The sequence below is a fragment of the Oryctolagus cuniculus genome, chromosome 21 (genome assembly GCF_964237555.1).
Source record: "Oryctolagus cuniculus chromosome 21, mOryCun1.1, whole genome shotgun sequence".
In the NCBI taxonomy this organism is placed as follows: Eukaryota; Metazoa; Chordata; class Mammalia; order Lagomorpha; family Leporidae; genus Oryctolagus; species Oryctolagus cuniculus.
The window spans coordinates 26855277-26879336 of record NC_091452.1 but is presented as its reverse complement, the minus strand read 5'-3'; the positions used below and the strand labels follow the sequence as shown (position 1 = coordinate 26879336).

At 54.6% G+C, this 24060-nt stretch overlaps 1 protein-coding gene across 4 annotated transcripts in view; it reads left to right on the top strand.

Moving 5' to 3' along the window:
* The window catches only part of DGCR2 (DiGeorge syndrome critical region gene 2), an 83519-nt gene that overhangs the window by 45241 nt on the left and 14218 nt on the right, over positions 1-24060 (top strand). For 2 of the 4 annotated variants that reach the window (XM_051837253.2, XM_051837251.2), the window contains 4 exons: positions 14442-14569; positions 16358-16575; positions 18535-18611; positions 21988-22164. In XM_051837253.2, the coding sequence (XP_051693213.1) occupies positions 14442-14569; positions 16358-16575; positions 18535-18611; positions 21988-22164 (600 nt within the window). The remainder of the gene's footprint in view (positions 1-14441; positions 14570-16357; positions 16576-18534; positions 18612-21987; positions 22165-24060) is intronic. The other 2 variants (XM_051837255.2, XM_051837252.2) reach the window with 1 other exon arrangement.

Sequence of the window (24060 nt, the reverse complement as noted above, 5' to 3'; positions counted from 1 at the left end):
GTGGAGGATGGCCCAAGTGCTTGGGCGCCTGTACCGCGTGGGAGACCAGGAAGAAGCACCTGGCTCCTGGCATTGGATCGGCATAGCTCTGGCCGTACCGGCCATTTGTGGGGTGAACCAACGGAAGGAAGACCTTTCTCTCTGTCTCTCCCTCTCACTGTCAGTAATTCTACCTGTCAAATAAATAAATAAAAAATCTTGAAAAAACAAAAAACAAAAAACAAAAAAACTATGGTACTGGCCCAAAGCCAGACATCCATCTAGACCAGGTGGAGCAGACTGCAGAGCCAGGAAACAAACCCTCAGAGATAACGGTCAGATTATCTCCCACGGGGTGCCAGTGCCATGCAGCTGGGAAAGCGCAGTTTCTTCAGTCAGTGGTGTCAGGAAAACTGGACCTCTGCCTGCAAAAGTGGATCCTTAGCTCACGTTATAGAAAAATGTGCTCAGAATGGACCAGAGGCCCGTATGTAAGAGCTGAAACCCTCAAGCTCCTACGAGAGAACAGAAGAAAAGCTTCATGACATTGGTTTTGGCAATGATCCTGTGCATGTCACACCTAAACCACAGGCCACAAAAGAAAAAAAAATGGATACGTTATACTACATCAAATTTGAAAACTGTTCATTAAAGGAAAAGAGCAAAAGGCAGCCTATGGAACGGGAAAAATATTTACAAATTATATATACAATAAGGGGTTAATGTTCAGAACATAAAAAGAACAACAGCTGGCACTGTGGCGTAGCAAGTAGAGCCACTACCTGCAGTGCCAGCATCCCATATGGGCCCTGGTTCGAGTCCCAGCTGCTCCAGTTCTGATCCAGCTCTCTGGCCTGGGAAAGCAGCAAAAGGTGGCCCAAGTCCTTGGGCTTCTGCACCCGTGTGGGAGACCCGGGAGAAGCTCCTGGCTTCGGATCGGCACAGCTGTGGGCATTGTGGCCATTTGGAGAGTGAACCAGTAGATGGAAGTCTCTCTCTGCTTTTACCTCTCTTTAACTCTGCCTTTCAAATAAAATAAATAAATGTTTTAAAAACAACAACAACAAAACAACTAAATTTTAGAATGGGCTTGAGTAGACTTATCTCCAAAGAAGGCGTCTAGATGGCCAGAGGCAAATGACAGGATCGCTCAGCATCGCCCATCATGAGACAAACACAAATCTAAACCCTGGGGAGAGAGCTCACACCCACTGAATGGCTACCATTAAACAGAAAATGGCAGGTGTTAGCGGAGATGTGGAGAAATTGGAATCCTTGTGAGGTGTTGTCGGGAATGTAAAAGTCCCCCCCCCCCCGCCCCCAACTGAAAAGAACTACCGTATGATCCAGCGATGCCACTTCTGGGTGTGGATCTAAGAGAGTGTTCAGAGAGAGAGAGGAGTACGCCATGTTGGCAGCCGCGGTATTCACCCTCCTCCGAGGTGGAAACAGCTCCAGCGTCCATTGGTGGGTGAGTGTGCAGGTCAGGTGTTGCACACCCACACAATAGCATGCTCTTCAGCCTTCAGAGGCAGGGAACTGTGACACAGGCTGCAACACGGATGAACCTTGGGGACCCGACGCTAAGTGCAGGCAGTCACAACATGACGAGTACCATGTCATCCCATTTACACGGGGTACCTAGAGAGACAGGAAGTGGGAGTGTGGGTGCCAGGGGCTGAGGCTGGAGAGGATTGGGGGTTAGCGTTATTTAAGAAGGGGAAGATGACAGGCCGGCGCCACGGCTCAGTAGGCTAATCCTCTGCCTGCGGTGCTGGTACTCCGGGTTCTAGTCCTGGTTGGGGAGCCGGTTCTGTCCCAGTTGTTCCTCTTCCAGTCCAGCTCTCTGCTGTGGCCCAGAGTGCAGTGGAGGATGGCCGAGGTCCTTGGGTCCTGCACCCACATGGGAGACCAAGAGGAAGCACCTGGCTCCTGGCTTTGGATTGGCGTAGCACGCCGGCCGTAGCGGCCATTTGGGGGGTGAACCAACGGAAGGAAGACCTTTCTCTCTGTCTCTCTCTCTCACTGCCTAACTCTGCCTGTCAAATAATAATAATAATAATAATAGAATGGGAAGATGATGTGCTCCAAAGATGGGTCATGGTGGGGCCAGTGCCGTAGCTCACTTGGTTAATCCTCTGCCTGCGGCTCCGGCATCCCTTATGGGCGCCGGTTCGAGTCCTGGTTGCTCCTCTTCCAGTCCAGCTTTCTGCTGTGGCCTGGGAAAGTAGCAGAGGATGGCCCAGGTGCTTGGGCCCCTGCACCCACATGGGAGACCTGGAAGAAGCTCCTGGCTCCTGGCTTCGGATTGGCGTATCTCCGGCCGTGGCTGCCATTTGGGAAGTGAACCAATGGAAGGAAGACCTTTCTCTCTGTCTTTCCCTCTCTCACTGTCTGTAACTCTAAATCTTACCAAAAAAAAAAAAAAAAAAAAAAAAAGATGGGCCATGGTGACGCTATTGCACAGTGTACCGAACCATACACTTAAATGGCTACAGTAGTGAATTTTATGTTATGTGTATTTTAACATAAGTATGTCTCTAAATATAAGATACTTCAATGAGTTTGTGGAAATGAAATTAGAAGATTCATTTTATTTTGGTACAAACATTTTTGAAACCCACACTTTTTTTTTTTTTAAGATTTATTTATTTGTTTGAGGGGTAGAGTTATAGACAAAGGAAAGACAGCAGTCGTCTGCTGCTTCACTCCCCAAATGGCCGCAACAGCCAGAGCTAGGCCAATCTGAAGCCAGGAGCCTGGAGCTGCTTCTGGGTCTCTCACAAGTGCTCAGGCCATCTTCCACTGCTTTCCCAGGCTATCGCAGAGAGCTGGACTTGTTTTGTGGGCACAGTGGAATGAGGGGAGCTCCTCACTTTGACATTGTTAACGATGCTGTGTTTTTAGTTTTCACTTGGCATCTGTCCTTGTTTCTTCAGTGCTGTTTTTCTCTGTAGTTTTGGTCTCTCTAGACTTGTCAGATACGTTAGACTGGGATTCTGAGAGCGGCTGGGGGGTGGGGGTCTGACCTCCCCTTCGATTAAAACTATCCCTGGCTTTGAGCTGAACTGATGTCTCCCAACCCAGAGACCAGCTGCGAGTACCTGCTCGCCATCAGATCACCAGTGTTGTGGGGAGGGAGCCTGAGTGTGTCCTACTGTCTTGTTTTTCCCTTCCACCTTTTAACAGGAGCAGTTTGACAGCTGCAGAAGAGTTGAAAGACTCGCACAGTAAGCACTCAGAGAGCCTGCACCTGGGCTCGCCAGCTGGGAGTCGTTTGCTGCACTCTGCTTTTTTTTTTAAACCCTTTGAGAGTGTTAGAGATATGCCGTTGACCCCTAAATACGATCACCAAGGACAGGCACAGTCCCCTACATAACCACAATACAATTTTCATATACAGTAAGCTTAACTGTAGGGGCTGGCGTTGTGGTGCAGCAGGTCAAGCTGCCGCCTGCATCCAGTGTGCCAGTTCCAGCCCCAGCAGTCTCTCTGCGGATTCAGCTCCCTGCTAATGTGTCTGGGAAGGGAGCAAGTGGCCCAATTACTTGGACCCCTGTCAGCCACAGGGGAGACTGGGTGGGGTCCAGGCTCCTGGCTTCAGCCTGGCCCAGCTGTGACCAATTATGGCCGTTTTGGGAGTGAACCAGGAGTCGGAAGATCTCTCTCTGTAACTCTGCCTTTCAAATACATTTTTTTTTAAACAAAAGAAATCTGTGATATTGTTACATAGAGTCTATATTCTAATTGTTCTTAAAATGTTTTATACTTTATTCTGTTTCTTTGAAGCAGGATTTATTCAAGAAAGGCGTGCTGTGTGTTGTCATTTTGTTTTGTGTATCAGTCTAGAAGTGGCTCTGTTTTGGGCAGCAGGGAAGGACAGTGTCTTTGACATTGATGGATTTGAAGAGTCCCGGCCAGGTGTCCTGTAGAATGTCCTTTAATTTGGATTGGCCTCTTTCCTCATGATCAGCTTCAGGTGAGACTGTCTTGTTGTTTTGTTTTTTAAAAGCAAGAATACGAGAGAGGTCATGAATTGTCACATCATGTTGAGTTTGCTCACCTGGTTCGTGCTCCGGCCAGGTGTGGTGCTACTGGGGATGTTTGGTTCATCTTTTGCAGTGAAGTGTGACTTGCGAGCGAGTAATCTGTTCACCGAGTCCCGTGAGCTCATGTGGACGCCTGTCTGAAGCACTTAGGACAGTGAGGGTTTAGAAATGGCTTTTGTGAGCGGCAGGCTTTGTGCAGCGGTTAAGGTGCCCTCCTGGAACGCCTATAGCCCGTGTCAGACTTGCCTGGCCTGGAGTTCGGGTTCCTGCTGATGGACACCTGGCAAGCAGCAGGTGATGGATGACTCAAGTGGTTCGATCCCTGCCACCCCTGTGGGAGACCTGGATTGGGCTCTGACTTTGGCCTGGCCAGCACTGGCTGTTGCGGGCTCTTCAGAAAGTGAAACAGTAGAAGAAAAAGCTCTCTCTGTCTGTTTGTGTCTTTCTCTCTCTTTCTCTGTGTGTATGTCTCTGCCTTTCAAAGAAATAAAATTTAACAAAGATGTAAAATGGCAATTTTTGTGTCATTCACATACCCTTTAATACATGGTTTGGTTTTACGAAGCGTTTTCCTCTTTGCTCTTATTCTCTGCCTCTCCGGCATGCCCCAGCCTCGGGAGCAGCCGTGCCTCCTCTGAGGCCTGCTACTGTGTTTAGAGGGAGCAGCACTGAGGGGCTGAGGCCTGAGTGGTAGCCCGGCTCTTTGTTAGCAGGGTGGCTCCAGCTGGAATCCCGTGTTTTCAATCATCATTCATATGCACGATAAACTGGAGTTCTTCAGACTCTTCTCCCACGTCCTGTTGGTAGTTCTCTTTCCCATAAATACCCTGGTCCCAGTATATTCCCTGTATTGACTCGTTTGGCCAAGCCGAAAGCACACACAGAATAATTCTGAAATTACTACTCCGAGACCTCCCTCCCCCCAACAAACGCCCCAAGGAAACCTCGGCAGGGTTCGTTGTTCCGAGCTTCGGTGGTTTCAGCCGAGGATGTCCCGGCATCCTCCTGTCCATCACCAGGCTTCCGCCTGCCTGTCTTCTTCCGCGAGGTTGTGTTCACATTGCATTCTGCTTGTGGGCAGTGTCAGGACTTGGCCTCTTCGTCTTTTTAATTTTGTTTAGTTTTAATTTTTTTTTTGAGACATGGTTCATTTGCCATAATATTCACCTTTTAAAGTATACAGTTCTGTGGTGTTTTTACAATGTTCACTAGGTTGGTGTAACTGGTTTGTTTTTTTTTTTTTTTAGGATGTTAAAATACGACTAAGAGTGGAAAGCCATAACTATCTTTTTTTTAAGGATTTATTTATTTATTTGAAAGTGTTATACAGAGAGAGGAGACGCAGAGAGAGGGGGGTCTTCCATCTGCTGGTTTACTCCCCAATTGGCTGCAACAGCCGGAGCTGTGCTAATCTGAAGCCAGGAGCCAGGAGCCAGGAGCTTCCTCTGGGTCTCCCACGTGGGTGCAGGGGCCCAAGGACCTGGGCCATCCTCTGCTGCTTTCCCAGGTCACAGCAGAGAGCTGGATCAGAAGTAGAGCAGTCGAGATGCGAACCGGCACCCATATGGGATGCTGGCACTGCAGGTGGTGGCTTTACCCACTACACCGCAGTGCCGGCCCCTGGAACTGTCTTTAAAAACAGATTTCCAGTCCTTTTGCTCTCACTCACATCCTAGGGGTAAGGTAACTGTTTTCATTTGTTTCCAGCTTATCTTTCTTTTTCTTTTTCTTTTTTTTTGAGGGGGTGGGGAGATAGAGTTGGAGAGGGAGAGACAGAGACAGAGAGAGATTCTGTCCACTGGTTCATTCCCCAAATGAACACAATGGCTGGGGCTGGGCCAGGAGCTTCATCTGGGTCTCCCACGCGAGTGCAGGGGTCCAAGTACTTGGCCATCCTCTGCTGCTTTCCTAGGCGCATTAGTAGGGAGCTGGCTGGGAAGTGGAGCAGCGGGGACTCGAATCCATAGAGGGTGCCGGCACTGCAGGCTGGGGCTTTAACTCACTGCATCACAGCGCCAGCCCCTTTCCTCTTTTTCTTTTCTCTTTTCTTCATACCTAGGAAGAGGCTCTCCTGGGTTGACTGCTTCCACTTACACTCTTTTCTTGTTCAGTTTCACAAAGGACCCCTGAAATCACTACAGGGATTCATGGAGCTGTTTCTCCTTCTCTTCCTCTCCGCCCCCACCCCCTTTTTAAAAGATTTATTTATTTATTTGAAAGGCAGAGTTACAGAGAGGCAGAGGCAGAGAGAGAGAGAGAGAGAGAAAGAGAGAGGAAGGGAAGGAGGGAGGGAGAGGTCTTCATCTGCTGGTTCACTCCCCAGATGGCCACAATGGCCGGAGCTGTGCCAATCTGAAGCCAGGAGCTAGGAGCTTCCTCCAGGTCTCCCACGCAGGTGCAGGGGCCAAGGACTTGGGCCATCCTCTACCGCTTTCCCAGACCACAGCAAGAGCTGGATTGGACGTGGAACAGTCGGGACTTGAGCGGGTGACAGCACTACAGGCGGCACATTTGCCCACCAGCCAAGCACCAGCCCCTCCTTTTCTTTTACAACTGGACTGTCCTCTATTCCAGAGACCCACCGTACTTTGACCAGTCTCCTGTGTGTGGGACTTCTGGTTGTTCCCATTTTCTTGCAATTGAAAACAGTGCTAGGGTGGGCATTTGGCCTAGCAGTTAAGACACCAACATCGCATCCTGGAGTGCCTGGGTTACAGTCCTGGCTCCCCTCCCACTTCGAGCTTCCTGCCCCTGTGCAGCCAGGGAGGCAGCAGGGATGGCTCAGATAATGGTGTCCCTGCCACTCATGTGGCTTCCAGGTTCCCGGCTTTAGCCAGGCCCAGTCCAGCCCCAGCTGTCTTGAGCATTTTAGGGAATAGCCCGTGGCAGGGAGCCCTGCTTGTCTGTGTCTGTCTCTCTCCCAAATAAATAAATTAAAAATTACAAAAGCACCACGATAAATAACCTTGTACCTATGGCCATTCCTTCAGCCACCCCCCACCCCTCCAATGCTTGAATTGCTGGAGATGTATTTTTCAATGTCCTTTTTTTTTTAAAAAACATTTTTTTAAAGAATTTATTTATTTGAGAGGTAGAGTTACAGCCAGTGAGAGGGAGGAGACAGAGAAAGGTCTTCCGTCTGCTGGTTCACTCCCCAGATAACTGCAACAGCTGGAGCTGCACCAATCTGAAGCCAGGAACCAGGAGCTTCTTCCTGTCTCCCACATGAGTGCAGGGGCCCAAGGACTTGGGCCATCTTCTACTGCTTTCCCAGGCCATAGCAGAGAGCTGGACTGGAAGAGGAGCAACTGGGACTAGAACTGGTGCCCATATGGGATGCTGGTGTCGCAGGTGGATGATTAACCTACTGAGCCACAGCGCCAGCGCCCCTCTCCCCCTTTTAATGATTTATTTATTTGAAAGGCAGAGTTCACTCTCCAAATGGCCAGAATGGCCAGAGCTGGGCCAGGCTGAAGCCAGGAGCTTCTTCCAGGTCTCCCACTTGGGTGCAGGAACCCAAGCACTTGGGCCATCCTCAGCTGGGACTCGAACCAGTGCCCATATGGGATGCTGGTGCTGCAGGTGGCTATACCGATCTGAAGCCAGGATCCAGGAGCTTCCTCTGAGTCTTCCCATGGGGGTGCAGGGGCCCAAGGACCTGGGCCATCTTCTACTGCTTTCCCAGGCCATAGCAGAGAGCTGGATCCGGGCCCTGTGGGATGCCGACAGTGCAGGTAGCAGCCTGACCCACTACGCCACTGCGCCAGCCCCTCAATATAAATTCTTAAAGGTAGACTTGGTGGGCCAAAGTCAGTGCATGTATAGTTTTGTTAAATATTGTCAGATTTCTTATTTTTCCCTCTTAGCTTTCTGGGCTGAAGTCAGTTTACAGGACTGACTTCTGAAGTGACAGTTTTGAGACTGACCAGTGCTAAACTGGACAGGATCCTGGGACAGCATAAGCCGGCTTGTCCCCTAGGCGAGTCCTGCTGCCTGGTCTCCCTCGCTAAGTTAGTGTCTCTGTCTTTCTACTTTCCAGGTTTTTGAACTTTGTCCACCTCTTTCCGGTCCTCTGTCCTTGTGACCTTTTAGAAATGCCATTGCTGTTACTGTAATAGAGTTCAGGAGAGACCACAGGTGCAGGAATGCTCACACGGGGAGGGTGTTCGCATTCTCTCAGGATTGCTGGCTGTGAAATTGATCCTGCTGTATTGAAAGGTGGGGAAGGAGTTGGGGGGAGGGGAGGGCCGACATTCAGAGGAGTAGCACTGAAAGAGCAGCATAAACCTGTTGGCTTGCGGGAAATCCCGGAACGAATCAATGGCAAGGATGCCCCAGGGCAGTGGGGGTTAGGCCCGGAGACTGGGGCGGAGGAGGCCGCCCGCTCTGTGTCCTGTTCCAGGGCACATGGTGAGGGCAGTCTCCTCCGTGTCTGTGCTGGCCGTGGACAAAGCCAGTGTGGCCTGAGTGGGTGAGGTCCCAGGTGACCTCAGCTGCCCTCGTTGCCCTGTGGCAGAAGGTAGGACACATGCTGGGTGCCCACTGGGGCGACGCAGGAGCAACCGGGAGGAAGTGGACTTTGAATTTGGAACTTGGGCAGTTGTTTTTGTGCACTGGGGTCTGTATCGTCCCCACGAGTATACACTGAGAAGACAAACATGCTCATCTTGGTGTTTTGAAAGCACCACTTTCAGAATCCTCATAGAATGGAGCCAGATGGGCTCCTGGGGCACACCCACCAGCAGCAGGTCCTTAGCCTGTGCCAGGTTAACAATCACACGTGACACAGTGGCAGCACCGTTAGGAATTTTCTGTGTTCTGGCTGTCTGGGTTTAGAAACTCTGCTTGGTAGGTGGTACCCCTTGGCTTGGTAAGCTTGGATTTTTGGCTGTGATTTCTGGCTGGATTTGGCTCTGAATTACGAGAGGGATGTGTGTTCAGACAACAGAGTGCTAAAGAGGCTTAAGTCCTCCTGGGTTTCCTTTTTTTGCAAAGGTTATAGGCCCTAACACCCTGTGTGGGCAGGCGGGTTTTTTTTTTTTTTTTTTTTTTTTTTTTTTGAATTTCTAGAAACCTAGGTGAGAATCGCATTTTTTTGTCCTTTATTTGCAAATAATCTTCCTTCCTAGCTGAACACGGTGGGGAAAAGCATGCCAGAGACTGCCCTCCCTCTCACTCAGCTTCCCTGGTGGCCCCCTGCCCTCCAGCTCCCCCAGCTCCCACTGTGAGGGTCCCTGCATGCCTGGTGCAGCCAGTGATGCTGAGGTGACGGGGCCCGGGGCACATGGAGCACACAGAGCAACATGGGCCTGGGCTGTGAGGTGAGGAGGCCCCGGCCCCTGCCCTAAGCACCACTCCTACCCTGGGGTAGAGCCCCCGGTCCTGCTGAGCCAGTTCCCTCAGTACCGAGTCAGCCGCGTGCAGCGCTGCGTGCTTGGAAGTCTTGGTGAGGGCATCTGAAGAGAGGAGAGAGAAGATGCTGTTCTTTCCTTTTTAAAGATTTATTTATGTATTTATTTGCGAGACAAATTTGCAGACAGAAGGAAAGACAGACACAGAGAGAGAGAGAGAGAGAGAGAGAGAGTTCTTCTATCTGCTGGTTCACTCCCCAGTGGCAGCAATGGCTGGAGCTGGGCTGATCTGAAGCCCGAGGAGCCAGAAGCTTCTTCTGGGTCTCCCACGCAGTTGTACGGGACCAAGCATTTCCACCCTCTGCTGCTTTCCCAGGCACATCAGCAGGGAGTTGGATTGGAAGTGGAGCAGTTGGGAGTCGAACTCGTCACCCATATGAGATGCCGGCACCGCAGGCAGTGCTTTACCTGTTGCGCCACAGCGCCGGCCCCGGAGCTGTGTCTTGAAAGCACCGAGGAGCAGCCTGACTGTGGAGCCGAGAGCCGCCCCTGTTGCTGCTGCTTTCCAGGACATCAGGGGTGGGCTTGGCATTAGGCTGTGTCACGGGGTCAGGTGTTGATTCCATCCCGTTGCTGGTGGGAGTTCTAGAAGAAGAGCCCAGGAGGGCGTGCCTTCTGCTAAGGGAAGCGAGGCAGGGTCATCGGTGGGTGTGTCCTCGCCCATTTCCCCATGCCTGGGACAGGGCCTGGTGTGCAGAGTGAGGCGGGGGCAGGGTGGCTGATGCCACGCGAGAGTCAGCATGGGACTGGAGGCAGGCCTGGTGTCCAGCTGTGTGTCCTGAGCTGCCCTGGGGAAACTTCCCAAGAGGTGGGCCAACCCCCCCCCCCCCCCCCGACTCAGAGAACCCCCTTGTCCATCCACCACCATCCTGTCAGGCCAAGCCGTTCCCTTCCTTGGGTGGCAAGGCCCCTCTGTGCTGCTGGTGGGTTTCCATGTAGGCACGAGGCGGGTGTTGAATAAACAAGTGGATGAGAGGGTGGATAGGAGAAGGGCCCAGGGTTGCCACCTGAGCCCTGGAGAGGCCGGCTCAGCGGAGGAGCTGCCTCTGTCACTCGGGCTTTCTGGTTACTGTCCTCGCAGGTTTCACTTCTGTTTCCTGCCCCTCCCCAGCCGTGGGCAGCCGCAGGCTACAGATGGTTTCCCACAAACAGTCAGCTGGGCTCAGCTGCTCTGCGGAGCGTGTGGTGGAGCAGCGGTCTCTGCCGCCTCCTTCCCTCCCCCCACTTCCCTCTGCCCCAGATTCATCTCTTCTTTCTCTGAGCAGCTTCGCCACGTGCCCTGCCAGGTTTGGGGAAGAGGCCAAGATACAAAGTGGACCCACAGGTCTTGCTCGCTTGAGCAGGCATATTTGGCTGCAGTGCCACACACCTTGGCCGCACCCGGGCTCGTCTTCCAATCCGGCCTGCCTTTGGCCTTTGCCCAAGCTCGCCCCTCAGCCGGGAAGCCCTGCTGTTGTCCCTGCCTCCTCAGCTTCTGCTCTCAGGTCCGGCTGCCCGCCAGAAGCCCAGCATGGGCTTCGCGTCTCCAGCAAGAGCGCACATTCTCTGCCCACCTCCCACCCTGCCCTCGTGTCACAGCGCCGATGAGCGGAGCACTGGGTGCTGCAGGCGGCATGGATCAGGACACAGGACAGGGCGCTTGCAGTCCCCCCTGTAGTGCTGGGTGTCGGCAGAGAGCAGCCACAGTTGTCTCACATCGGGGCGGCAGTAACTGAGGTTACTGCCACAGTGCAGTCTGGGTGGTGAGATACCCCGAATCATGTCCCCTGAATGTGCCCTGATGCAGCTTCTCCCTCTGAGGTCCTGGCCTTGTGTTGGCCCGTCTCAGACCCAAGTTGCACATTTGGCTAGAGAAACGCCCAGGCTGACAGCAGCTATCATCGTCATGTGTCTGAGAAGGAGCCCTGGAAGTGGCTCCCTGCATGTGAGCCGGGTGACCTGTTCTGGGCTGCCGCGAGCGTCAGTGGGGGACACCCAGGCTTCTGTCCGAGGTGCTCAGCGCAGCCTGTGGAGGAAAGGGAGGGACGCCCAGGCAGCTCTGAGACCTCGGGGTTGGGGTGATTGAAGAATCCCATCGACAGCTCTACGTAACCATTCAGTGTCATGTGCTCGGCCTGTCTGGGGATAGAAAAGTTGCTGTGTAGTGTTTTTTTAAGAGTTTATTTATTTATTTGGCTGGCGCCGTGGCTCAATAGGCTAATCCTCCACCTGCGGCGCCGGCACACCGGGTTCTAGTCCCGGTCAGGGCGCCGGATTCTGTCCCGGTTGCCCCTCTTCCAGGCCAGCTCTCTGCTGTGGCCCGGGAGTGCAGTGGAGGATGGCCCAAGTGCTTGGGCCCTGCACCCCATGGGAGACCAGGAAAAGCACCTGGCTCCTGCCATCGGATCAGTGCGATGCGCCGGCCGCAGCGCGCCAGCTGCAGCGGCCATTGGAGGGTGAACCAATGGTAAAAGGAAGACCTTTCTCTCTGTCTCTCTCTCTCTCTCTCTCTCACTGTCCACTCTGCCTGTCAAAAAATAAATAATAATAAAAAAAAGTTTATTTATTTGAAAGGCAGAGTTATAGAGAGGCAGAGGCAAGGAGAGAGGGAGGGTTCTTCCATCTGCTGGTTCACTCCTCAAATGGCTGCAACAGCCAGAGCTGGGTCGATCTGAAGCCAGGAGCCAGGAACTTCTTCCCGGCCTCCCACATGGGTGCAGGGGCCCAAGGACTTGGCTGTCTTCCACTGCTTTCCCAGGCCACAGCAGAGAGCTGGGTCAGAAGTGGAGCAGCCAAGACTGCCACCTGCTGGCACTGCAGGTGGCAGCTTTACCCACTGTGCCATAGCAACAACCCCAGTAGTCTTAAGCTTACCAAGCGTATCAAAAGTGCTATTAATCCTAGTATTTTTAAGGGTTTTTATAGGAAAAAAAAAAGGGACAGGAAAGGTAAGCCCTAACGTGGTGTGTGCATTTTGTCTTATGAAATATTTCTCATTGAATATTTATCATATAATAAAGAGAAGCGTGGAGTGTTCAGTACAAGAAAAGTGTCAGAGCCGGTGACACCAGCAGAACCAGATGGCCAGGGAAGCTTCTGTCAGGTGGGGCAGTGGTTTGCAGGAGGCTGCCCTGCCCCATGCCTCACTTTCACTCCCTTGTCAAGTCCTTGTCAAGTCTTGGTCACAGGTGGGCCTGAAGGAGTGAGACCCCTCCTGTGGCCACCTGCAGCCATGCGCACTGAGTCTGTTTCCTTTCCGACTTGACCTTGCAGCAGGCCCCTTCTTCCCCCGGCGCCAGGCAGAGCAGGAGGGCAGCAGCCTGGCACGGGGCTGCCTCTGGCTCTCCCTTGCCCTGTGGCCTTGAGTCAGTCTCCTCCCTCCTCTCTGCCTGCCCCTCACCTGCAGGAGGAAGGAGCCTGGTTCTCCCCTCTCACAGCAGAGTTGGACGACTCCCAAGAGACGGGTGTCCAGGGACTGACTTGTGACTTCTTATCAGATGGTTCTATGTAAAACTGGAATTTTGGGGCGGGCGTTTGCTGTGACAGTAGCATGCTGCTGGTGACGCTTGGGTTCAAGTCCCCACTCTACTTCTGATCCAGCTTCCTGCTGATGAACACCCTGGGAGACACCAGCTGATGACTCAGGTCCCTGCTACCCTGTGGGAGACTGGGATGGAGTTCTGGGACCCTGAACCTGGCCAGCCCTGGCTGTGGGCATTTCCAGGGTGGACCACAGATGGAAGATATTTTTCTCTCGGCCTTTCAAATAAAAATAAATAGGCCAGTGCTGTGGCTCAGGTCAGTCCTCTGCCTGTGGCGCTGGTATCCCATATGGGCGCCAGTTCTAGTCCCAGCTGCTCCTCTTCTGATCCAGCTCTCTGCTGTGGCCTAGGAAGGCAGTGAAGATGGCCCAAGTGCTTGGGCTCCTGAACCTATGTGGGAGACCTGGAGGTAACTCCTGCTCCTGGCTTTGAATCAGCTCAGCTCTGGTCGTTGTGGCCATTTGGTGAGTGAAACAACGTATGGAAGACCTTTCTGTCTCTCCCTTTCACTGTTTGTAACTCTACTGCTCAAATAAATAAATAAATATTTTTATAAAAAAACAAATAAATATTTTTGAAATGCTACAATTATTCTTCCATCTTTGGCTTCCTGTTCACACCTTCCCACGGTGCACCAGGGCCTTTGCAGGTCCAAGAGGCAGATTGGAACATACTGAGGCCCTGGTCTGGAGACCTATGCAGCCTGGAGGGACTAGCAGGCAGCTGGGCAGACAGGTCCTCACTTCGCACCAACAGGGGGCTCCCAGGCCCGTGTGGGGGAGGGCAGCCTGGGCTCTGGAAAGAGCTCCCTTGCCCGGAGGCTGGGGCTGCTAGAGATGCCGGCAGAAGTGCCCTGGCCTTTGCTGTGTCAGCAGTTGCCTGTTGGGAGATGCAGTGCAGGGGAGAGACCCCTTTCATGTAGTCATTAAGAAATGGGGGATACCAAGGCATGATCCCTTTTGTAGGATTTCTTTCTTTACTTGAAAGAGTGAGTGGCAGAGAGAGAGGGTCCATTCACTGGTGCACTCCCCTGATGGCTGCAGCAGCCAGGTCTGGGCCAGGCGGAAGCCGGGAGCCAGGAACTCCATCCTGGACTCCCACATGAGTTGCTGGGGCCCACGCACTTGGGCCATCCTCTGCTGCCTGTCCTGCATTCGCAGGAAGCTGGATTGGAAGTAACAGTCCCTGGGACTTGAACTGACTCCAGCTTGGGATGCCAGCATTGCAAACAGTGGCTTAACTCTCTGCAAGCCAGCCCTGCCCTAATGTGAGAAGCATGCGTGACTCATTTGGCATCCCCCAGTGTTTTCTAGGGTTCTGAAGAAAACCTCCATCAGTGGACTCTGCTGTGGTGCCTCCTCCCTGGCGCTTCCAGCCCCCGGAAGTCTGAACGGGCAGTATTTGAAGTAGGCACCTGTGGCATGGGCTCCTGTGGCTGCCTGAGCAGGGTTCACAGTGCACCTCTCTCCTTTTGCTTTCAGAAGTGACCGGGGAAGTGCGTCCGTACCATGGGAAGGAGGCTGTGGATCCGCGGCAGGGGCGAGCCCGAGGAGGCGACGCCACACACTTCCACGCGGTGAACGTGGCGCAGCCCGTGCGCTTCAGCAGTAAGTTGCAGACCTGCCCTGCTGTGGCACTGTGTAGCCAGCCTGCTCATTCTCAGTGGGAGGGCTTGGTCTGAAAGCCGCTGGGGCGGGGGTGGGGGGCAGGAGTTGAGGCTGCAGTGCCCCACTCCTTGTCAGCTGGCGTCCAGATGGTGAAACGAGACGGGTACCTGGGCTGTGGAGCCAGGCTGCTTTTTGCCCAAGATGACTGCCTTTTGGGGCTGGCTGGCACTGGCCCTTGAAGGTCCTGTAGTGTGTTGATTGCCTTCATGGACGGAGAAATGGGCCCTGGGAGGGTCGCTCCAGCTGATGGGGTGGGAAGGCTGACTTCTTACGGCTTTCTTAGGGAACTGGTTGTTTAATGAACCCCCTGCAGCATTCAGAAGTTAGAGGAGCAGCTGGAGCTAGGGAACACTGAGGGGAGGGACAGCTGTCCTGAGCAGAGACGTGGGGGCGTGGGGCCACACTTGGGTGCGGGGAGTGGCAGCAGGCAGGCCGGAGGACGCTTGTGCGGCAGGGTCTGCTTGCTCATGGCGGCGCTCAGCCTGGACACTTGTGCCCACTCTTGAGCCGGGTGGCTGCAGAGGGCCCTCCACAGGCCCCGGCTCTGTCAGCCATGAGACCCTGGGCAGTCAGCTGTCCTGTCACGCTCCTCGTGGCTCGGACTCCTCTTGGAGCCATCCCTGGATGGGGCTGCCACCTGTTGGGAGTGTGGTCAGGCTGAGTGGCCTTGTTGTGGCCACTTAGGGAATGCACAGCGAACGCCACTTGACTCTCTGCTCAGCAGGCCTGGGCTGTATATGCTGCCCTGCGCCTTCCCGACTGTGCGCTCAGGCCCTGGTGGGGGAGAGGGCAGATGGGGAGCAGGAGGCGCTGTCCAGGGTGCTGCCCGCGCGACTCAGCAGCCCAGCAGGCCACCACCTCCTTCCCATAATCATTCCATGGAGCCACAGGTCTTGCTCTTTTGAGCAGGCAGAGAGAGAGAGATGGGACATTCGGGTGCAGTGCAGTACACCTTGGCCACACCTAGGCTCGTCCTCCAGTCTGGCCTCCTGGGGTGAGGCACAGGAGTGTGAACAGAGCCTCTAAGGAGCTAGTTCTGTTGCAGCTTTTTTTTTTTTTTTTAAACATCTGGCTTTGATTAAAAAAAATGTTTCGGGGCCAGTGCTATGGCGTAGCTGGTAAAGGCACCGCCTGCAGTGCTGGTTCGAGTCCTGGCTGCTCCACTCCTGATCCAGCTCCCTGCTGTGGCCTGTGGAAGCAGGAGAAGACGGCCCAAATCCTTGGGCCCCTGCATCCATGTGGGAGACCTGAAAGAAGCTCCTGGCTCCTGGCTTCAGATTGGCTCAGCTCTGGCCATTGTGGCCACTTGGGGAGTGAACCAGTGGACCAGTGGACCTCTCTCTCTTTGCCTCTGCCTCTCTGTAACTCTGCCTTTCAACTAAATTAAAAAAATGTTCCTCCACTTGAGTGTTTTAGTAGGAGATATCCTGACACTTGGAGGTTACAGATTCTGTGAAACAGGCCCCAGTGCTGCTAACAGGGTGAACTGGACTGTCGCACCAGGCCTTCCCTTGTTGGCAGGGCAGGTGGACAGGTCTTTGCCGGGAGAGACTCTGGGAGGCCAGGGCTCCTGCTGGCTCCTTGGCTGTACCCAGGCTGTTGCCACCACCTCTTCCTCCTCCTCCTCCTCCTGCTGAGGTGTGCCTGACCCTCTCTGATGTAGTGGAGAATTTTGCATTTGGAGTTGGGGGTCCTAATTTGGGGGTCGACTCCCCTTCTGTTCTTCATGTTTCCTAGGGAAGTGCCCCACAGGGTGGCACCACTATGAAGGCACGGCCAGCTGCTACCGTGTCTACCTGAGCGGGGAGAACTACTGGGACGCGGCGCAGACCTGCCAGCGTGTGAACGGCTCCCTCGCCACCTTCTCCACCGACCAGGAGCTGCGCTTCGTCCTGGCCCAGGAATGGGACCAGCCCGAGCGGAGCTTTGGTTGGAAGGACCAGCGCAAGTGAGTCCTGGGCTGGGGTCTGGTGGCCCTCCCCCAGGGCAGCTGCATGTGCCCAGCGCAGGCTGAGTGTCTCCAGGGCTGGGGCTGGAGAGCGGATGCGAGGGCACAGACTGGGCAGGTGCGGCCTGCACTCGGGAGCACCCTGCCGCCTGGGGCCGGCTGGAATTGCGCAGGAAGCCACGATCACGATGTTAAGCCATGTGACAGCGTTCGTCCTCAGGAGCTTCTCTCTTTACCGAGAAGTGATTCCTGTCCCCCGGAGTCGGCCCTGGAGAGAGAGGATACATTTCTGTGATTTTAACCCATCCACAGCGTTGTATCCATGGAGCCGGATGTCCATCAAGAATGTGGTTGTCTGACTGAAAATTTGAAAGCTTTCTTTCAGCTGATGAGAATAGTCTTGGCGGGAGTTATGTCAGATAAATCTTCTGGCTTGGGGATTTATTTATTTATTTATTTATTTATTTAAACTTATTTATTTATTTGAAAGAGTTACAGAGAAAGAGGGAGAGGCAGAGAGAGAAATCTTCAATCAGTTGGTTCACTTCCCAGATAGCTACAGTGGCTGGGGTTGGGTCAGGCTAAAGCCAGGAATTAGGAGCTTATTCCAGGTCTCCCATTTGGGTGCAGGGGACCAAACAGTTGGACCATCTTCCATTGCTTTTCCCAGGCCATTAGCAGGGAGCTGGATTGGAAGTGGAGCAGCCGCAAATGAGCTGGTTGCCCATATGGGATGCTGGTAGTGCAGGCCGTGGCTTTACTTGCTATACCACAATGCTGGCCCAATTTTTTTTTTTAAGATTTATTTAGGGAATTTGTAAGAATTTGTTTTAAAGTTCCAGTTCCTACAGACATTTAAGAAATTGTAATTTATTTGGAAGGCAGAGTGACAGAGGGAACATCCATTGATTCACTCCTCAAATGCCTACCTGGCCTGGCCAGGGCTGGGTCATGCTGAAGCCAGGAGCTAGGAACTCCATCTGGGTCTCCCACATGGCTTGTAGGGACACAGATATTTGGAGCTATCGCCTACAGGTGCCCAGTCCTTAGCAGGAAGTTGGACTGGAAGCAGAGCGAGGACTCAAACGCAGGCACTGCCATATAGGATGCGGGTACCCTGAACAGCTGGCTTAAACTGCTGTGCCATATTGCTCTCCCCTAGTGTGTTGAGAATTTCAGTGCATTTTATCAACAGGCATTTGGTCTGGTGGTTAAGTTCCTGTTAGGATGGTTTGAATTTCAACTCTGTCTCTAATTCCAGCTTCCTTAATGCCCATCCTGGGAGGCAGCAGGTGAAGGCTCAAGCACTTGGATTTCTGCTGCCCATGTGGGAGACCCGGGCTGTGTTCCCAGTGCTCCTGTAGCTTCCCTCCAGCCTGCTTCAACGTTGCCTGGTTGCCGCAGGCGTCTGGGCAGTGAAGCAGCAGTTGGGAGATCTCCCTGTGTCTGTCTGGCCACCTCTCAATAAACAAAATAAATGAGTGAAATGAAAATTACTCAGGTTTGGCCGGTGCCGCGGCTCACTAGGCTAATCCTCCGCCTTGCGGCGCCTGCACACCGGGTTCTAGTCCCAGTCGGGGCACCAGATTCTGTCCCGGTTGCCCCTCTTCCAGGCCAGCTCTCTGCTGTGGCCCGGGAGGGAGTGGAGAATGGCCCAAGTGCTTGGGCCCTGCACCCCATGGGAGACCAGGAAAAGCACCTGGCTCCTGCCATTGGATCAGTGCGGTGCGCCGGCTGCAGCACGCCGGCTGCGGCGGCCATTGGAGGGTGAACCAACAGCAAAGGAAGACCTTTCTCTCTGTCTCTCTCTCTCACTGTCCACTCTGCCTGTCAAAAAAAAAAAAAATTACTCAGGCTTGAGAAGCACGGTGTTTGGAGCTCAGCGTCACTGTTGAAACCTGTGCGTGGTTTGGCTCTCCTGTGCTGAGGTCTCTGACTCTCCGTCTCTGTCCCCTGCAGGCTGTGGGTGGGCTACCAGTATGTCATCACTGGCCGGAACCGCTCCTTCGAAGGTCGCTGGGAGGTGGCATTCAAAGGTAAGCCTAGGTGGCTGTTGGCATTCGAAAGTGAGGGGAGTCAGCCAGCCCTGGGGCACGTTGCTCGGGTTTCCCTTCCACCCTTGCCCTGCTGCCTTGCAGAGCACTTGGTGTCGGGGCGTGGGGAGATGGGGTTCCAGATTGTGGGTGGTGGTGGTGGTGCTGGCCCGTGTGGGGCCGGGTCCTTCTCCAGAACTCACTAGGGCTTCTTGCTCCGGCTGGATTTCCAGACTGTCTTCCTGTGGAACGAGTTAGGACTTTGGGGAGTGCAAAATGTGCTGCTGATGTGAGCCAAGAGAGGAAGGACTCGCCTTTTAGGTCAGAGAAGGTCAGAATTAGAATCCAAACTTGAAGAGAACGGGGCCGGGGGAGGGGCGTAGAGAGAGCGAGAGCGAGCGAGCTTGGGAGCGCGAGCGAGGGCGCGTGAGCAGCGCGTGTGTGTGAGTGTGAGTGTGTGTGTGTGTGTGAGTGTGTGTGCTTTCAACAATTTCCTGCTGCAGCGCTCGGAAACGCCCAGGTGGCACGAAGGAGCCATTGCTCCTGCCTGTGGCCCGGGTGCCGGTGCCCCGGCCCAGTGTCCTCTGCACTTGCCGTCTGCACTGTGTCGGAGGCCGGGTCCCTGCTCCGGCCCTGCCTCCCGGGCTGCCCTTCTTCCACCTCTGGCTGGAGTTTCTCTTCGGCCGCGCAGACAAGCCCTGCTCCTGAGGTCTTGAGCGTCTCTGCCTGAAGGTCCAGGGACAGTTAGGGGAATTTGAGCATGGATGACGGGGGGCGCGGCGGCGGCACTGTGGTTGTATGGCTTTAGGGGGTGTGCCCCTGTGTGCACAGGTGCACATTAGGATGTGTGTGTGCGCACGCGCATGGAGGGGTGATGAACGGCACAGCAGGATGCAGCCCGGTGCTGAAACTGCCCGGAACCTGCACTTTGCTCCTTTTCTCTAATTCTGTGTGTGGAGAAGTAATACTTTCCCACACCAAAAGCCTTTCCGAAGATGTCGGCTGAGAAACTGCAGGGTGAAGGAAAGACAGGGGTTACGGGGAAGGTGGCAGAGCCGGCCCGCGTGTCATACCGGGGGACTGCGTATTGCAGTGCAACTGTGACCCCCGCACGTGGTGTCTTCAGTGCATGTTTTCCTTGAAGGTTTTCAGGCCCTGCGCCCACCCTCAGCGCATGTCCACAGCCCGCACACGGTTTTCAGTTTGGAGCTCGTTCCCTTGGCCTCTCCCCCGGAGGGTGGCTGTGTGCGTTCAGCTCAGCTGCTATCTGTGCGGGCCTGGGAGCCAGGGCCCTGCACCTGGGTGCCCCTGCACCCCGGGGACTGGGAGCTGCTCCTCTGGAGGACCCGGGGCCTGTGGTTTTAGGACGCCTGTGCCAAAACTTTGAGAAGCTCAGATCCTTGTGCCTGGTTTCCTGCTGCCCCTTTGGCTTCTTATCTTGGCTAACGGTGCCACGTCACTTTGTGGTTTGTTTGTCCTTGATAAGCATTTTAAAGCCTAAACGTGGACCCGCACAGTGTGGTTCATGTGTCTGTATGTCATATGACAACTTGCCCCTGTAAGGTTTGTTCCCTGTCATTGCCTTCTCCTTGTCCCTTGGGTCCCCATGTGTACACACACTGCCGGGCCCACCTGAGGCACAGACAGGGAAGTCAGGACCTCCCCAGGCCACGTCTTTCCAGATGTGACCTGTCCTTGGTGGTCACAGACTCTCCACTTGGGGCGCTGTGTCTGGGGGAGGGATGTGACCTGGTGCGACTGTGGGCTGGGGCCCTAGCATCTAGAAGCCTCCCAGTGGTCAGGAAGGGACTACACTGGCCTAGCAGCCACTGGATGGCGCGGTACAGAGACCCCGCTCGTCTGGCTGTGGTTCCCAGAACCGAGGCAGCCACAGGGTCGGGTGCACCCTGGTGGCTCCATTGAGGTGTCCAGAGGGCCCTGTGCAGGCTGTTCTGTGGGTACCAAGGCAGCAAGATAGGAAAGGGGGGTCTGTGTAGGCTCAGAAAAGTGAGTGCTGCAGGAACAGTGGGCACTTGGGTAGGGCAGTGGGGGTGGGGGGAGAGGGTCTTCCCAAGCTGAGGGAGCTGGTGAGACGCGCAGGTGGGAGTGGCTGCTCAGACGTGCAGGGAGGGGGAGGTGTGCCGCAGGCAGGCAGGCGGGCAGGCGGCTTGCGTGTGCTCTTGGGTGCAGGCAGCAGTGGCTGGCCCTGGAGAGAGATCTGCAGGGGTGATTGCAGCGAAGCCAGGTAAGGCGTCCTGCGCCTGCACCCTTTCAGATCCCTCGGGCTTGTCCCTTGTCACCAGCCTTGCAGTGATAAGGCCCTAACCCCACCCTGGTCTCCATCCACCTGATCACTGTAGTGCTGGCCTGCTGGCGCCCACCCTGTCTCCTCTCGCAGCCGCCAGAGGGTCCTGTTCCCCTGCGCCCTGCCCTTCCCGGCTCTCCCTTTCTCGCAGTTGTGAGTCTCGCCCTGCCCTCTTCCCGCCTCCCCCAGCTTGCTCTCAGGGCTCAGCCCCAGTGCAGGGGGTGCCCACTGTGCTGGCCACCAGTCAGCACCCTAGATTCGCCTCCGGTAGCTTCTTGGGCAGGTTTACTGCCATGAGGGGCTCTGGCCCCGAGTCTGGTTACCTGAGTCACCCTTTGACTTTGCCCTGGCCCTGTCTGGTCTCTGTCACTGGCGGGCACCACGCCCAGGACTCTGCCCTGAGGGGTCACTTGTGCTTCCGTCTCAGCACTGCAGGTGGGCCGGGTAGCGCAGGGCTGGCACCCACCTTGGTGTTGAAGACTTCGTCATTTTTTTTTAAAGTTTGGGATGAACCTCTTCCTTACTTAGCCCATGGAAAAATAAGTCAGTGAAGAAATCTATTTTAAAAGGGGAAGGGAGCTCTCAGGTGAAGGGGGCTCTGTGGGAAACCAGGGGCTGCTTACAGAGGGCTCGGTGGAATGGTTGGGAGGAAGGGCAGAGGCCGTGTGCACAGTTGTCCCTGGTGGCTGTGCCGGCCAGGTAGGAATGGATCTTGCAGGCCCTGGTACCTCCTGGAAGCCAGTCCTCCCACGCTGGCTGGGGATCATGCCTCCCTGTGCCCACGGGCTGAGGCTGCACCCAGACATGCCAGCTCTTTGTAGACTGCGCTGCGTGCTTGGTGCAGGGGGAGGCGGTTCCCAGTGGCGTGGGGGTCTTGGTGAGGCGGCGAGCTGCATTGTACGTTAGTAGACGGGAGCGTGAGGTGTCCATTCATTGTTCCGCTTCCAGGCAGAGGTTGTGTTCTTATTGCCAGTGACCCGGGTCGGGTTAGCCTCCAGGAGCCCTGTGGCCCGTGCGTGACTCGACTGCCGAGGCTGTGTCGCCATGGGCGCCCGCTTCTGTGTCCCCCGACAGGCTCCTCGGAGGTGTTCCTGCCCCCCAACCCCAGCCTCACCTCGGCCATGTCTGAGAGCGACGGCGTGTTCTGCGCCCAGCTGCAGTGCTTCCACTTCCCCACCCTGCGGCACCACGACCTGCACAGCTGGCACGCCGAGAGCTGCTACGAGAAGTCCTCGTTTCTGTGCAAAAGAAGTAAGTGCCTGGGAGCGGGCCTGCCTGGGATGCCGTCCTGGCCTCACGCGCCCCCTGGCCCACGGGTAGCTCTGTGGCCTGGGCGGCGGCTCTGGGGCCCCGTTGCTCTGTTCCATCTGGAGATGGCAATTCCTGCCCTGCCCGCTTCAGTGTTGCTAGGAGACGAGGTGGCACTGGTGACTTAGGGATTTGCCCGTGCTGTGGCGTCTCTGGGGAGCTGCATCCCTCGGCCCTCCCTCTGCGCGCACTGGGGTCCCTCTGCCTCTTTGTGCCAGCTTCTCTCTCTGCCTGTCTGCACTGTGCCCCTGCCTCCCCAGTCTGTAGCGGCCAGAGTCTTCCCTTGTCCCTCTGCCAGCTCTTTGCCCAGATTCCACATGCAGGTCTCCATGAGCTCGGGCGGGGAGGGGGGTGTGCATGATGCTCCTGCTGTGCTGTGACCAGGACGGGGCTCCCCGCCTCCACCCTGTCTCTCTCTGGGGAGCTGCACTCGGCCTTGGCCACCACGGCAGGAGTCTGGTTTCAGCTAATGACCTCTGCACCTGCTCTGCCTCCCCTGTGGGTGTGCACATCGGAGCCGTGCCAGACTCCGTGCTGCAGCCTGCGTGCCGGCCCTGCCGTAGGTCTTGGCAGCGGCGTTGCCACTTTCTCTGCCTGCTTCCTGCCTCCCGCATCGCCTCCTCTTGGCCTGTTTCTGTTGAGTTTCAGGATGAGTTTCATCAGCTCCCTCGTCAGGATTTTAGTCGGTGGTTCTCCTAATGTTCTTTGTGTTTGTTCTGCAAATCTCTGACTTTATTTCTCAACTTTCCCTTTTCTTACTGAATCTCCAGGACCGTGTTGATTAGAAGGGGGGGTGTTGAGCCTGGTGATCTTCCCAGCCAGCTTAGAATGGAATGATGGTCGTGTGTTGGCATTAAATAGAATGTTTTCTATAGGACTTGGGAACATGCCTTTGTGAGGGCTAGGTACCATCCCATTCCCATTTTGCTGGGAGTAGTCACATGACAAAAATAGCAATGTTTATTAGGTGCTTTTTCTGCATTTATTGGGGTTTATGTGATTTTTTTCTTTGATCTGTGCATTTCCTAGTGTGCCTTAATAGGTTTTCTAGTGTTAAGCCATCTGGTACGGATTGAGCTGGATTTGGCTCCCTGAATGCATGCAGACAGTGAAACCCCAAAGTTTTCTGTGAATGGCCAATGGATTAATGCTACAGTTGATGGATTAGGGGGAGGCTTGATCCCATTAGGGCTTCTGAAGATAGGGCCTTTGGGAAAGTGATTGGATTAGATTGGGTTGCTGCAGTGGGGACAGCTTTGTAAGGGAGACACGTGGAGGTGGAACGAGCGTGCCTGCTGTGTCGCCCTGCTTCCTGCATGGCCACCTGATGGTTCCCTGTACACGTGGTGCCCTTGCCTGCCTCCCGCAGATGCCAGACCAGTGGGACTTGCCCCATCTTGGACTGTGAACCTCCAGACCACACACCTCCCCTCTGGGGTTCCTCTCGGGTATTTTAAAGTGAGGAAAAGCTGACTAGTATGCTCTCCTCAGGGGTTTGTATGTATTATACTGCTGAGTACAGCTTGCTGGTATTTTGTCTAGGATTTTTTGCAGCTCTGTTAAGAAGAGAGCTTGTCTCCTGTTTCTGTCACATTTGTATTTGTTTTATGATGTGAGTTGGAAAACATTGTCTTCTAACATTCTCTAAATCTGTTTGTACAAGGCGAAGATAATTTTGCCTTTGCATGTTTGCTAGACTGTATCTTGTGGAACCATGTGGGCCAGGGGCCAGGGAGACTTGTGACTCATGGTGTAGATACAATTTCAGAGCTAGAGAAATGTAGCAGTAGTTGTACAAGGCACCTCCACTCAGGGTCCCTTTCTGTTTTGCCACATTTG